Source organism: Ipomoea nil, unplaced genomic scaffold, assembly GCF_001879475.1.
Source record: "Ipomoea nil cultivar Tokyo-kokei standard unplaced genomic scaffold, Asagao_1.1 scaffold3384, whole genome shotgun sequence".
NCBI lineage: Eukaryota > Viridiplantae > Streptophyta > Magnoliopsida > Solanales > Convolvulaceae > Ipomoea > Ipomoea nil.
In genome coordinates, this window is record NW_017619812.1 from 1,766,585 (window position 1) to 1,782,497 (window position 15,913).

Genomic DNA, 15,913 nt, shown 5'->3' on the forward strand with positions numbered 1-15,913 from the left:
TTGTGCTTAAGGTGCGTGAGATTTGTTCTTAATGTGAGTGGAGTTTGTGTTTAATGTGCGTAAGGTTTGTGCTTAATGTGTGTGAGGTTGTTAATGATTAATGTCAGTAGTTGTTGAAACTTAAGGTTTGTGAGTTAATACTTAAAGTGCATGAGTTTTGTGCTTAATGTGCGTGAGGTTATGCTTAATGTGCGTGGATTTTGTACTTAATATGCATGAGTTTGTGCTTAATGTCAGTAGTTGTTGAAACTTAAGGTTTGTGAGTTAATACTTAAAGTGCATGGGTTTTGTGCTTAATGTGCGTGAGGTTGTGCTTAATGTGCGTGGGTTTTGTACTTAATGTGAGGTTCATTCATTTGAGCTGTTGATCTAGATTTGATCAACGGCTTAGAACTAACCGCACGGGAAGCTATACCCGCACCTGAACCCTATATATATATATATATATATATATATATATATATATATATAGGTGCGGGTTCTGGTGCGGTTGGCACTGTTAGGTGCGAGTGTGCGGTTGTATGGTTGCCGTTGGTTTTTAATGCATTAAAATATCTTCACCGTTGATCTTAAAAAGTGAAGTTCGCTTATTTTAACTCGTATTCGCGTACTGAGAGACAAATTAGTAATTTTGAATAAATTAACCTTCATCGTTGTTCTCTCTCGTCGTTCGCATTGCCGTCGCCGTTTTTTTTTTTTTGTTTTTCAAAGAATCGTTCAGTTGTCTATCGTCACTCGTTCGTTTGGCATTGCGGTTGCCATTGTTTTTGTTTTTCAAAGCTCTTTTCGTTCTCTCTCGTTATCTAGTATTTATTTCTCGTGGATCTGCATTTGTTTTTTTTTTTTATCTCAGAAAATTGATCCAGTTTATTTGGTTATGAAAATGGAGCACATTAAGTTATATTTTGAAACACACTGTGTAATACATGCATGCATAGTAAGTATTAGACGGATGGACGCACATTAAAGAGATATGAGACGCATATTAAAGAGATATGAGAGTAAATTGACTTATCTTAATTGGTACTCAAATGAACGCACATCAAGAATTGTGTTCACGCACGTTGTACTTTAATAACTCGCACGTAATTGTGAATATGAACGCACATTAATTGGTTTGAATTTGTATTCTTTTTTTATGTTTATTTTTAATAATTATTATTTTCCATGTTATTTTAGTATGCAAATGAACGCACATTAAGATATGCACTCACGCAAGTTGTACTGTAATTAGTCGTATGTAATACCGAATATCAACGCATATTTATTGTTTTAAATTTTGATTCATTTTTTTTTAATAAATAAACTCATGCACTCTAAGACTTATTTTCAGGCACTTGATGTATTAAATAATACGCATGTGTAAGTGTATATTGACGCACATTTGATTTTTTTGATTATTTTTTTTTCTTTCAATTACTTATTTAGCACGAAAATGAACGCACAATAAATTTTTTAAAAAGCACGTTCAAGGTTAAGTGGACGCATATTATGATTATCAATTGTATGAACTAATAAGGTGATTCTTAATATGCGTTTATCCAACATATAAGGTGGCGTGAAAATATATATTAATGTGCTTCAAAACCAAAGGAGTTTATATCAAGATTCTGAACTACTGTAATGTAATAAAACCATTAAGATTAAAAAATATTCATTATTTTTTGTCTTAATACCACCCTTTTCCATGTTTTTTTTTCAGACAGTTCATTAATTTCAGCAGTTAAAATTGTTGTAATGTATTTCACCATGAGGTTTGCAAGATCTGATGGTTTTTTTTTTACTGATGTCACTTTGAAAACTAGTCACTCCAGTCCCCATGTATGTTTCCATGTGGCGCATTGTAAATACACCACAATCATCTTTGTTCTCGTTATCCCTCCATCAGCATTCTTTCGGGTGTAATCTTTTTAAGTATGTTTGTAGCACTGTATAAATCCTTTTGGTTCAAATATCTCACAAAGTAGTCTCTCTGCAATTAAATAGAAAAGCATTAAAAAATAAATAAATAAATAAACTACGCTTCATAAAATGATTTAAAATGTGTGATTTAGTACTCACCAAAAGAAATAGTATATCACCATATTTGGCAATACTAGCACCATTAGCAGAAGGATTGTCAATTATGTGTATGCATACACATGTGTGATTTAGTACTCACCAAAAAAAAAAAAAATTCTTTTAACAACAACTCACATTAAATAAACACTCACGCAAATTAAGAACAAAACTCACACATATTAGGCACAAGACTCACGCACCTTAAGCACAAAACTCACGCACATTAAGCACACAAATCATGCACTTTAAAGTTTTAACAACTCACACAAAAACTCACATTAAGTAGATACTGATGCACATTAAGCATAAAACTCACGCACATTAGGCACAAGACTCACACACATCAAGTCAAGCAGTCACGCACATTAAGCAGAAATCTCAGGCACACTGAGTATAAGACTCACACACATTAGTCGCCTCTAATACCACACAGGAAACACTAACTTGCTATATAACTTATTTTGTAGATAGGAATTTCAACTGTAACTTACATATTTGTATCATTGGCGTTATAAACCCAGTTGTTGAGAGTGATTTCATTCGGAGTGTGCGGTGCAGTGAAGTTCAGTTTTCTTGTAAAGCATGGAGAGTCCATTGCATATATCATTTTGCTTTCCATATAGTCTCTCTGTAGTCTCCCCTCAGCAGGTGTTTCTGTTTCTTTTGCAGCTTCTTCAACATTTGTTTTGTTTGTATTCTGAACCTTATGTGTTTCAATTTCTGTGGCAAGAGTATGTTTTTCAACATCTACTTTATTTGTACTGTCATCATGGTGCGTCATCATGGTACTCTTCGTCATGAGACATAACTTGGTCATTCTTGTTCTCATTCAAAGTAGTCTGCTGATGATCATCAACAACATAGCAAGCAGCAATATTTAAAACCTCGTCCGAAATACTTCTTTCTCTCTGTGAAGAACAAGTGTTTGAATTTCTCAGTTTCGACCTTATAAAAACCCCAACCCCAAAAAAGGAAACACTATTAGCATTGCTGCAAATGGGGCTTGGTATTGGGGTTTTTATAAGGTCAAAACTGAGAAATTCAAACACTTGTTCTTCCAAATACTCTTTCCTTTTTTGTATTGGAGTAAATACCAGCTAAGGTCCCCCGAGTTTGGTGGTTTCACCATTTATAGTCCCTAACTTCCGTAATTATCATCTGTGGTCCTCCGAGCTGCAAAAACTGACCTGCTACCATCCTCCCGTTAGTTTCTTCCATCTAAGCCGTCAAAAGAGGGGGCAGAAAGGTCATTTGGCCTATATAATTCTTTTTTCACACTCCCCGTTGCTGCTAATTTTTCAATCGGATTTTGGGTGCTTTTTGCAAATCGGATCGGAGCTCCTAATCGGAAATGGTGGAGCACGCAGAACATTTGGATCCTTACGAAGAATCCTTGATGGAGAAGATAGCTGAGAAGATTCACCAGGCCGACAACTCGTCTTCCTCTGATTCTGAATCTGAGAAAGAGCATCCGAAGGCTGATGTGTCACCGTCGTCTGTAAAGGCTAAGATTTGGCGGCTTTTCGGTCGAGAACAACCTGTGCACAAGGTTTTCGGTGGAGGCAAACCTGCAGATGTGTTTTTTGTGGAAGAACAAGAAGATATGTGGGGGAGTGCTTGGTGGAGCTACTGCTGTCTGGGTTCTGTTTGAATTGCTCGATTACCACATACTAACACTAGTTTGCCATGTTTTGATAATTGCTCTTGCAATCTCGTTCTTGTCGTCCAATGTATCATCCTTCATCAATAAGTCTCCTCCCCGCATCCTAGAAGTTCACATTCCAGAGGATCCCTTCCTTCAGGTTGCTGCTGCCCTGAGAATTGAGAATTAACCGCGGTTTGGCGTTGCTGTGAGAAATTGCATCTGGAAGAGATCTCAAGATGTTTCTTGCTGTAATTTTTGGTATATGGGTCCACTCAATTGTTGGCAGTTGGTGCAATTTTTTGACATTGTTTTACATAATATTTGTACTACTGCATATTGTTCCAGTCATTTACGAGAAATATGAAGACAAAAGTGATCCAATTGTTGAGAAAGCAATGGTGGAGATCAAGAAGCAATATGCAGTGTTTGATGCAAAAATTTTGAGTAAAATTCCTCGAGGGCCATTGAAGGATAAGAAGAGGGCTTGAGCAGTGGTATGCAGATGACATCGCAATGGTCGTGGGCTTTGAAAACTGTGTTGGAGTTCTATTATATTTGTGTATGATTCCATGACTTGTTTTTGGGTTCTTGATATGGATGGAATTGGAAGATTGCAGAATTAAAAAAAAAAAAAAAAAAAAAAAAAAAAAAAAACTCAGGGTAGATATTAGTAACACAACCTTCGAAGTTTTTCCGTTGATCAGACGGCGAGGGGAGGGATCCCATGGCTGAAAATGACCACCAAAGAATTATATATGCCAAATGACTTTTCTACCCACGCTTTTGACGGCTTAGACGACAGAAACTAACAGAAGGATGGTAGCAGGTCAATTTTCGTAACTCGAAGGACCACGGATGATTATTACGGAAGTTAGGGACTATAGGTGGTGAAACCACCAAACTCGAGGGACCTTGGCTGGTATTTACTCTTTGTATTGCAAGGTCAATTGCAATATATGTTTGTGGATCGCCCCAAAAGGAGTCTTGGCTGCTAAATGCTTCTCGCTCTTCCTGGGAGAGAGATGATTGCACGCCTTGAATTATATGACTGAGTGCTTTTATAGCCATTGAACGCAAGTTTTTTATATTCTCATTTTTTCAACCATGGCTGGTGATTTTTTTTGAGTACTCAATTAGGTTTACCATCTCATCAGAAAACCTTTGTAGAGACTGTGCATAACCAGTGCAGTATTCCTGTTGTAAGAATAAATGTGCATACGATTATCACATAATGTGCGTCAAATAGAAACTTAACTTGCTTGCACATGAAATATTATGTTGGTGATGGTAAAACCTAATGTGTGTTATAATTATACACTAATAAAACTGAAAGTAGTTTGAATAAAATTAAACAAAAACATCATAGAATGAAGAACACACCTTCACTCCTTCAAGCGGCATATGTTGGACTTCAGTGTGTCTTTGACCTTTAACAGTAGGAAAAGGTGGTAATGCTCGTTGATCACTACATGTCAATCCTTCCATTTCTTGTTGACCATTACAATCTAATTCTTCTGAATCTGTTTGAAAGGGCACAAACTGGGGATTACGTCTATAAATTCTGCCTCGTCCAAAAGTTCCAGACTTAAACTCTTCCATCTCTCGGTCTTATCTTACAAGCTAATACTTGGTATCAGAGCCCAATGCTTGGTATCAGAGTCCAATACTTGGTATCAGAGCCAAGTATTGGGCTCTGATACCAAGTATTGAACTTTGATTACCAAGTATTGAGCTCTAATGCCAAGTGTACATTTTTTTTGCACCATATGTTTACAAATATATATATGTTATACATATTTTTTTAGTTTATACAATATTGTTGTTTTGAATTTAAATGAAATAATAAATTTGTATGCAGTGATCATTGGATGTTGTATGTTATTTGTCCTGAAAAATTGAAAGTGTATTCCTTTGATTATATTTAAGGGAATAAATAACGTGCAGATATTAAGAAAGTAATTGACAAGTGTATAAATCATATGTATTTATATGTTGTAAATTAGTATGTTATGATATGTCATTTATTTAAATATATGTTTTTTTATTTTGATAGTGCAGTAAAAGAATTACCCGTTGTCAAACATAAACTGAAGGCAAATAGAGTCAAATCGTTGACATGGATTCATGCAAAGTAAGTACTTGATATTTTATAAAAAATGCATGTTTAGTATAGTTTATAATATTGTATTAATTTAATATTCTAAATTTGTTGTATTGCCCTAAACAACCCGGATCGTTTGAGTGTGGATATTATGTGATGAAATATATGTTTGATATTTTACAAATGAAATTGGATGATAGATTAGACAAGGTAAGTAATGATCACTTCAATATATATTTTTTCAATTTATTAGATTTAATTATTTTCATTATACTAACTTTCTAACTTGAGTTTAAATTTGTAGATGTTCGATAATACTCAAAGCTATTCACAAGAAGAAATTGATATAATGAGAAATTTATAGTGCAAAAGTTTTGTTGATTTTTGGATTTCATCTACATTATGACAATGAATTATTATTTAATTATTAGTATTGGTCCCATATTGTATTTGATATATGGTTGTGATGGATTATATCATTTTGATGTATTGTATGCATTTTGATGCAATTGAACAATTTTTTATTGAATTTGATATTTGAGATTTACAAATTTGTAGAACTTGATTTATTGTATGCATTTTGATGCAATTGAGCAGCTTTTTATTATATTTGAATTGAAAATTTACAAATTGAAAATTTTAAAAAATTAAATATTAAAATATACATGTATAGACGACGGTTTTCATGTGAAACCGACGTCTATACATGTATTTTAACGTTAAATATATGTATCGACGACGGTGGTTTATAGAACCGCCGTCTATACATGTAATATTAGACTTTAAAATGTAAACATATATGTATAGACAGCGGTTCTTTCGTGGAACCGCCGTCTATACATGTAATTTGAACCTTTAAAGTATACTTTATACGGTGGTTCATGAGTAAACCACCGTATAACGTATATTTTAAACGTTAAAATTATATGTATAAACGCCGGTTCTATATGAAAGAAACGTCGTCTATATATATCTTTTTAACGTTGAAATACATGTATAGACGGCGGCTCCACATGAAAACCGCCGTCTATACATTTTATTTTTTAAGATTATATGACATATATTTTAAGATTAGACGGCGGTTAAAAACCGCCGTATATATATAGTATACACGACGGTTCTAAAAACCGCCGTAGAAAGTATTTATATACAACTACAGTCACTTACACTGCGCTTCAAAAACTGCCGTGTATGTGTAAAAATAACCGCCTTCGTAGCTCTTTTCTATAGTTGTGTGTTGAGAGAGGACGATGAGAAGAGTGATTCAAAATTCAATTAATCAGATAACTATTACAATATTAAAAGAGGTGTAAACAACGTAAACCTCTCCTAACTATTAGGCTTGACTAAACCACTAAACTAGAACCATACAAATAATAACATTATTAAATGACTAATAACATAACATTATTAACACACACCCTCAAGCTCAAGGTGGGCGTGCAACTACATTGAGCTTGGTACGCAGAGCTGTAAAACGTGGCCCCGGAAGTGGTTTGGTGAAAATATCTGCAAGCTGGTCCTTGGTGGACACAAAGTTGACAATAAACTCACCAGAAGCAACCTTGTCCCGAACAAAGTGAAAATCGATCTCGACGTGTTTGGTTCTGGCGTGAAAGACTGGGTTGGCACAGAGGTAGGTGGCGCCGAGATTGTCACACCATAGAGTCGGTGGCTGGCCAGAGTGCAACCCAAGCTCCCGAAGAAGAGAAACGACCCATGTAACCTCTGCTGAAACATCGGCTAACGCTTTATATTCCGCTTCAGTTGACGAGCGAGCAAATGTACGCTGTTTCCGAGAGAGCCAGGAAACAAGATTACCACCTAAGAAGACAGCATAGCCGCTAGTGCTTTTCCTATCAAGTGGGCAGCCCGCCCAGTCGGAGTCGGAAAACGCATGAATTGCCGAAGACGAAGACGAAGCCAGACGTAAGCCATAGTGCAGAGTCCCCTTGACATACCGCAGGACCCGCTTCACAAGACCCCAGTGATCGTCTGTAGTAGAGTGCATAAACTGACAAAGCCGGTTAACAGCAAATGACAGATCGGGACGTGTGATAGTAAGATACTGTAGGGCCCCTACAATGCGCCGGTACTGAGTCGGGTTGTCATACGGTTTCGCAGTGGAACTGGTAGCATGGGAAACCGCAGCTGGTGTTGTGAGCGGTTTTCAATCTGACATTCCGGGCCGGTTTAGGATATCAACCATGTATCGCTTCTGTGAGAGAAGGTACCCACCGTCTAGAGCCAATGTTTCGATGCCAAGGAAGAACCCCGGAGTCCCGAGATCCCTAATTTTGAAGGCGGTGGAGAGACAACGTAGCATCATGTCGAGTAGTGGTGTATCATTCCCCATCATAATAATGTCGTCGACGTAGACGAGCAGAAAAATCCGTGACGCTCCGACCGTATAGTGAAAGAGTGATACGTCAGTTTTGGATGGCTGAAAACCTGTAGAAACCAAAAAATCATGCAGTCTCTTGAACCAAGCCCGAGGAGCTTGTTTGAGACCATATAATGAGCGCTGAAGATGGAAGACATAGTCGGGATGTGAGGAATCCTCGTACCCTGGTGGCTGTTTCATGTACACAGTCTCAGCTAGATGACCATTTAGAAATGCGTTGTGCACATCTAACTGTCAAAGAGTCCAACTGTTGGACACCGCTAGAGATAGGAGCAGTCGCACCGTGGTCGGCTTGACTACGGGGCTGAAGGTGTCGAAGAAATCTTCACCGGCCACCTGGTTGAAACCCTTGGCAACTAGGCGAGCTTTGTAGCGCTCTACCGAGCCATCTGCAGTGCGTTTGGTGCGAAACACCCATTTGCACCCTATGATATTCATGTCAGCTTTAGGTGGTACAAGCCGCCAGGTACCATTATGCAGTAAAGCATTAAACTCCTGGTCCATAGCATCCCGCCATTGAGGATGCCCTACGGCCTGTGAATAACATGTCGGGTCAGTTGTCGTAGTCAGCGCCTGAAACTGCTCATTTGTGCCCCGAGTCATGTGCCGTAGGCGCATCACATGCTCCTGAACTGGAGTAGCCTGACGTTTAGACTTTCGTGATTTAGCTGGGGCAGTCCTGGAAGGACCCTCAATAGCTAAGGGCGCTGTGTCCGAAGTAGGGGCCAAGGGCCTTGACGCGGGCGGGGCAACTGCTATGGGCAGTGCCGGTGATGTTTGTGTGACTATAGGTCCGGTTGCCCACGGAGCTGTTGGAACAGTTAGATCCACTTTATCCTGCAGTGTAGAATCTGCAAAGGGAAAGGTAGTTTCGTCAAATCGGACATGACGACAGATGTATACTTTTCCACTTGTTAGGTCCAGACATCTATAACCCCTATAGCTGGGTGGATAACCTAGGAAAACACAGGGACTTGAGCGGTACTCTATCTTGTGCCTGTTATACGGGCGAAGATACGGGTAACACCGACATCCAAAGACTCGTAGAAACGTGTATAGGGGAGACGCTTTGTGTAGACGATAATAAGGACTCTCAAAATTTAAGGCTGATGAGGGGAGGTAATTTATGAGACATGTAGTTGTTTCGAAGGCATAATCCCAATATTGAATGGGTACAGAACCTTCGGCTAGTAGAGCTAATCCAGTTTCGACAATATGCCTATTCCAGCGCTCAACTTTGCCATTTTGTTCATGCGTGTAGGCGCATGACTGTCTGTGATTAATACCGAGAGTTTGAAACGTTTTGTATAGTTTTTGATATTCCCCACCTAAGTCTGACTGAGTGGACTTGATAGAACGCATGAATTGGCGTTCTACCATGACTCGAAACGACTCAAATATTGTATAAATGTCTGATTTTACCCGTAAGAGATAAAACCAGCAAAACCGAGTACAATCATCTACAAAGAGTACGAAATATTTAAAACCACTACTCGAGAGGACCGGGGCTGGTCCCCAAATATCCGTATATAATAAATCGAGTACATTTTGGCTAGAATTTTCTACCCTATCTAAAGGAAATCGTGATACATTTCCCATATGACAAGCAGTGCACGACCCCAATGACTCGGATTTATTGCAAATGACAGGACAAGCTTGCAACACTTTATTCAGGACTTGACTGTGAGGATGGCCCAACCGACGGTGCCACATCACTGGAGTGGTCCGGGAACTAAGGAACGCGAAATGAGACCGGGACAATGGAAGCCTGTAGAGTCCGCCCGAGGTGGGTCCTTTAAGTAGGATTTCCTGAGTTATCGAATCCTTCACAACGAAACAGTGTTTATGAAATTCAAAGAAAACATCATTTTCATTAGTAAATCTTTGAACTGACAATAATGGAACGGACAAATTGGGTACATGTAACACATTGGACATATTTAATGGTTTTGACACAAAAGGAATAGACGCGGACCCAACTCGTGAAATAAGCAAACCTGTGCCGTTACCGACGCGCAGGACATCTCCTCCGTTATACTCCGACGATTGCGAGAGCATGGAGGCATCCGGTGTTGCGTAGGCGGATGCTCCGGTGTCCGGGAACCACGATCCGGCAGCCGAGGCTACATCATCGCCGAAAACCGTCAGATTGGCCTGGGGCGCCGGCTGCGGGTTATAGCGTTTGTTACATGTGAGTGCAGAGTGTCCATGAGCTCTGCAAATTTGGCACCTAATCTGCCCACCTCCACGTCCACCGCCGCGTCCACCACGCCACTGGCCACCGCGGTTCCCTCTGTTGCCACGCCCTGAGTTGCCGCGCCGTCCACCGGAGCCACCCCCTGACTAGTGGCTGCCTTGTGCGACATAGAGTGCTGCGGGCAAACCAACTCCATTGAGGCCAGGCGATAGATCATCAGCAGCGATGAATTCCTGGGCCTGCAAGAAATCGGCGAGCTGGGGCAGTGACACTGGATTTCCAGAAACAGTCAGCGACGCCGCCATACTTCTGAACTCGGGGCGGAGGCCTCGAAAAACCCATAGGTTTTGCTCGTCCAACGATAGCGGCCGGCCGGCTAATGAGAGCGCTTCCACGATGATTTGCGCCTGGCCGATGTACTCGGCCGGAGACAGGTTCCCTTGTCGCAAGGATTGAAATTGTCCGAGGAGATTTAAGCACCGGGCTCGCGAGCTGGAACCCAGAGCAGCAGTGATTGAATCCCAAACCTCTTTGGACGTGTTCCGACCGACAGCGAGGTGAAGGACCTCGTCAGCCATGGAGGAAACCGGCAAGGAAAGAATCGAAGCATCTTGTCTTACCCAATTCTTGTAGTCTGGATTCGGCACATCAGTGGAAGTGGCCACGCTGGAGGAGGAGGCAGCCGGAGGAAGAGGCAGCGGCGGCCGGACTTGCGACTGTCGGAGATGGACAGGGTGTTTCTCCGGTGACAAATCCAAGTAATTCCTGGCTCCGGAGAAATGGGACCAATTGAGTGCGCCAGAACAAGAAATTGCGGGATGTAAGTTTAATCGACACAAAGTGATGTGCCGATGACAAGGGATTCGAAGTGGTGGTGGAACTCGGGTTGGAGGTGGTGATGGTTCTTTCCGACGAATTTGTCGACATTTTTGGGGTGAGGATAGAGAAAATAGGAGGATCGAACGTAAGGCGTAACTGATACCAGATGAGAAGAGTGATTCAAAATTCAATTAATCAGATAACTATTACAATATTAAAAGAGGTGTAAACAACGTAAACCTCTCCTAACTATTAGGCTTGACTAAACCACTAAACTAGAACCATACAAATAATAAGAGTTAATTTCAGTTTTGGTCCTATGATTATAGGGGTGTTGTCAATTTGAGTCAGCAACTTTCAAAATTAATAATTTAGTATCCTAACTATTCAAATTTTATCAATTTTAGTCATTACGGTCAAATTGCCGACTAATTTTTGACTAATTGTCACCAATTTTTATCAACATCCCACTTGTCTATGTATTAATTCAAACAATGGTTCACAAATTAGCTTCAATTTTAACACTCAAGTAAAAGATTATGACGACAATTTCGTAAGACTAACTAAAATTGATAAAAATTAAATAGTTAGGGTACTAAATTGTTAATTTTGAAAGTTGTGGACTCAAATTGACAATACCCCAATAGTCATAGGACCAAAAGTGAAATTAACTCCAAATAATAACATTATTAAATGACTAATAACATAACATTATTAACAAAGGTTAAGAAAGGATTAAGCCTCCATAGAGATGAGGTAGCGATCCTTTGATTTTCAGCTTCACATTTTGAATATATGTTACTTAAGGATGAGCAATCTAAACAAATGCTACATCTAAAAAATAATAGAAAGAGAATCTTAGGATTCTAACTTAAGCTCATCCTAGGTTCAACAAGGCTCGACACAAGCTCAACCTAGATTCATCCTAGGCTCGACAAGGCTTTGATACCAACTGTAACGCTCCAAATTCTAATTACAGAAAACTAGAGAGTAAAGGAAAATATTTCTCAAAAATGCGGAAGCTAAACCGTCAGCACGGGGTTTTATGCCACATTTGGGCCAACCAAAACACAATGCTTAGGCTACAAGGTTCTATCTACAATCCAATTACAAGGTACATTAATCCAACTATGAAAAACATCAAAAGGTCTATCTAATACAAAGGATATGGTTGCACAAACCTTTTATGAAGCTCTTTTGAAAACATGACGATGGGGAGCCGTAGGGGGTTCTCTATCATCCCTTCGTAGTTGTCGTAGTCGACCCTTATCTCTTTATTGAACCAATCGTCACTTACAACCTCATCCATACGGACTTTGCAGAAGCACGAAGCCGACGAGATAGCTTTTGCGAATGAATGTTTGGAGGTACAAAACTTCTTGAACGTGCGTGAGGACTCTCCCTCCGGCGGTCGGCCAGCCGTCGGCAGTTACCCAGTCGGGCTTTGCATGGAAAAGGAAACAGTGGGAACCTCGGATCACGTCAACTTACCAAAACAGGGGCAACGATCGAGAGGATTCTAGAGAGAAGATTTTCTCATCACTACTGATAAGCCATTGAACCTTAAAAAAAAATTATGTATAAGAATGTTTTGACTTGACAACTTTAAAATAAAAAACAGAATTCCAAAACTTTGATTGAAAAATGCAACTCACCGCACTGCTTTCAATTTCATCATGGATGAACAAAAATGCTAAGAAAAATTTAGTTATCAAATACCAACTTTACTTGTTTGATCAACTCAAATTAATAAACGCATCAAATCACTGAAAGCTATTAATCTCTTCCAAAAAATAAAAAGCTATTAAAAATAATGTACTTAATTTAGATTTTGATAATGCCATCAATAATATACAAGCTAAGTTAGGGACATTAGAACCCCAAAATTCTATTGTAATTCTTATTCTATTAGATTAATGCGTAACCGTCAAAACAAGGCATGCATAGACTTCCTAATTAATGTATAACCAGTAGATCTTGACCATAATATATACCCGGTCTCTAAAGATCTTCAGAAAATTAAACTAAATGGTTTTCAACAATTTTTTGGAGCGTTTAATTTGTAGCAATCCATGCAAGGCGATTGCAACAATGAAGTCAAGGTGGATCCTTGAGATGTTTGTAGAGCTTTTGTTCTCAATTCACAGAGCTAGGTCAAGATTGGGTCGTTACTAGAAAAACATGATTACTTTTTTTTTTTTTTTGATTTGTGAGTATCATCATCATCTTATACTCTTTTTAAAATGTTGGTGGCTAATAGATTGAGCATCACTGGGTTGTGGGTCCGGTAGGCGTTGTAAGAGGTTCATTTCCAAACTACATAAACAGATACTTGTTTCATTATTGTTTACTCTTCTACTTTACATTTTGTAATACCATCACATACAACCTATTATAATAATATGTGATACAACATTCCTAACTTCAAAACCATTATTCTTGACAATTTGAATTTCACTAAGCTAATTCAAGAAACCGCAAGTTACAAAAATTACAAATGGTTACTTATGTATAATATTTGGACAATAGTATACTATATGTTGTGTTCTACTTACGTTACAAGTTGAATCTATTATCGAGAATATAAATTATTATTGTCTTATTAAGACATATGAGATTATGACAAACATTGTGAGGTATTATTATTATTATTATTATTATTATTTTTGTTATATGGAATTTGTGTCGACTGTTTGTTACTTCCCTATATTCGTTTGTCTTTCGAAAGATTCAATCGGCTGTCGGAACGTAAAGTAGTATCTATGTCGTCACGTTTGTTATAAGCTGGCAATTAACCTAGTTGAGCTCAGTTTTTGGTTAGTTATTAACGTAAATCTATGCATGAAAAATGGTATTTCATTGGTATTTATTAACTTATTTTGCATTTCAGTTGAATCTTAAGGCAACTTGATTTTAGATTCTCACAGCATAATAAAGAGATTAATGGATACTAAAAAGCAGTATGTGATTCATAATTCTAAATAAAATAATATATTGTGCCAAACGTTTTAGCTTGTAGCGAATTTGTAACTTTATTTTCTTATACTAACAAGCAGTGAGCGTAACGTTTCAATAACAAGATGCTGATGAACTTGATCGACGCTCAACATTCCCCTCCCAACACCTACTACCTGTGATATGCTTTAATATTAATTGTCAAATCAAGCACTTAATTAATTACCACTATATCAAAAATTATAACTTGTAGCGAATGTGTAACTTTAATATCAAAAGCACATTTTGATGGCAAGATGCTAGATTCTATCAATGTCGAACCGTCCTCCTCCCAACACCTACTACGCATGCCAGGACCTGATCTGGTACATATTGTCAAATCAAATATTTACCACTACGTCAAAATTTATAACTAGTAATGAAGGCACAATTTTAAATTTTTTTTTTATGCTTGCGTAATAATCAACGCCAAATTTCAACCATGGTTGGATGCTAGCTAGAATTGCTAGACTCAGCACACCGTACCCAGGGCCGGTGTTTAAATTTTTGTGGCCCTGTTCTTGTAAATAAATGAGGCCCCACTAAAATCACAATCTTTAAAATCAATACCGCAGCCAATTTGGGGCCCCTCTAAAATTTGGGGCCCTGTGCGGTAGCCCAGCTTGCACAGTCTAAAATCCGGCCCTGACCGTACCAAACCGATGCTTAACAAAATAATAATAAAATACCACAATTTTATTGCTGGTACACCTAGTATAATATTAATAACTTTACATACAAGTGTTTATAATATAATATATATATATAACAGTATAAGTCTAAATTAATGTGTATTCGTCTCAAAACTTATAGTTTAGATAGAAGTATCAAATATACATGATCGATCATAAGTACTTAAAACCTTTCAATTTAATGGTTCAGTCTCAAACTTTTTATACGAAGCCACAAGATTAATCCTCATTTAACTAGATATAAACAGAAAAAGTGCTATGTTAGTAGTCAATACAAAATAAAAATTCTTATAATTATATTTTTTATAAACCAGAAGATACAATAGAAAAGAAACCTCAAATTGAAAGAACCCGACCTCTGGTCTGTAGATGAGGGATCGGATAAAATACTATATATGTAACTCCATAAGATCGAGGATAATCAAATGCCTTGTACCTCAAGCCAAGTGGAGTGACATGTTAGCAACACATGTCTTATTTTTGTTCTACTTTTATTGTTACATCAGGAGAATTATATTTTTATCGTATATTCATAAGGACATGTAACATGTCTTTTAGTGACGAGGAAAGTTTATCGTCACGACTCGAGGGTGTGCAGTTCAGTGAAATAATCGCGGGACAGCGGAACAATCCACATCACGGCTGATGGTGAACGGAATGTTGGCGCCGCACTGGTCGGGAATGCTGGCGGCGCGGGCGAGTTGCTCGTCGCTGATGAAGGTGGCAAGGGACTTCAAACAGGAGCAGGCGGTCTGGCGATCTGGCTGGGTCGCGGCGGCGCTGAGCAGCGAATTCAGGCCGTCGCAGCAGTCGGACGACGGCCCATTGCCGATGCCGGCGATGACGTAGGGGACGCATGGGCCCAGGTCGGAGTTCACGGTGTCGCACGTGACCTGCGCCTCCACACTTCCTCCGGCGACGAAGAGGAGGACCAACACGGTTAGGTACAGTTTTGCAGATATGGCCATGGCGGTGTATTATTGGCTACTTGTGTGTTTGT

The 15,913-nt window shown here is 38.8% G+C and overlaps 1 protein-coding gene and 1 pseudogene across 1 annotated transcript; one reads left to right on the forward strand and one right to left on the reverse strand.

The window, feature by feature from the left end:
* The first annotated feature begins 3,397 nt into the window (after positions 1–3,397).
* On the forward strand, positions 3,398–4,325 carry LOC109170936 (annotated as a pseudogene).
* A 10,911-nt stretch (positions 4,326–15,236) lies between these two features.
* LOC109170937 (non-specific lipid-transfer protein 2B-like) lies at positions 15,237–15,913 on the reverse strand. The gene has a single exon (XM_019320069.1). The coding sequence runs from the start codon at positions 15,879–15,881 to the stop codon at positions 15,513–15,515; it is 369 nt and encodes a 122-aa protein (XP_019175614.1). The 5' UTR covers positions 15,882–15,913; the 3' UTR covers positions 15,237–15,512.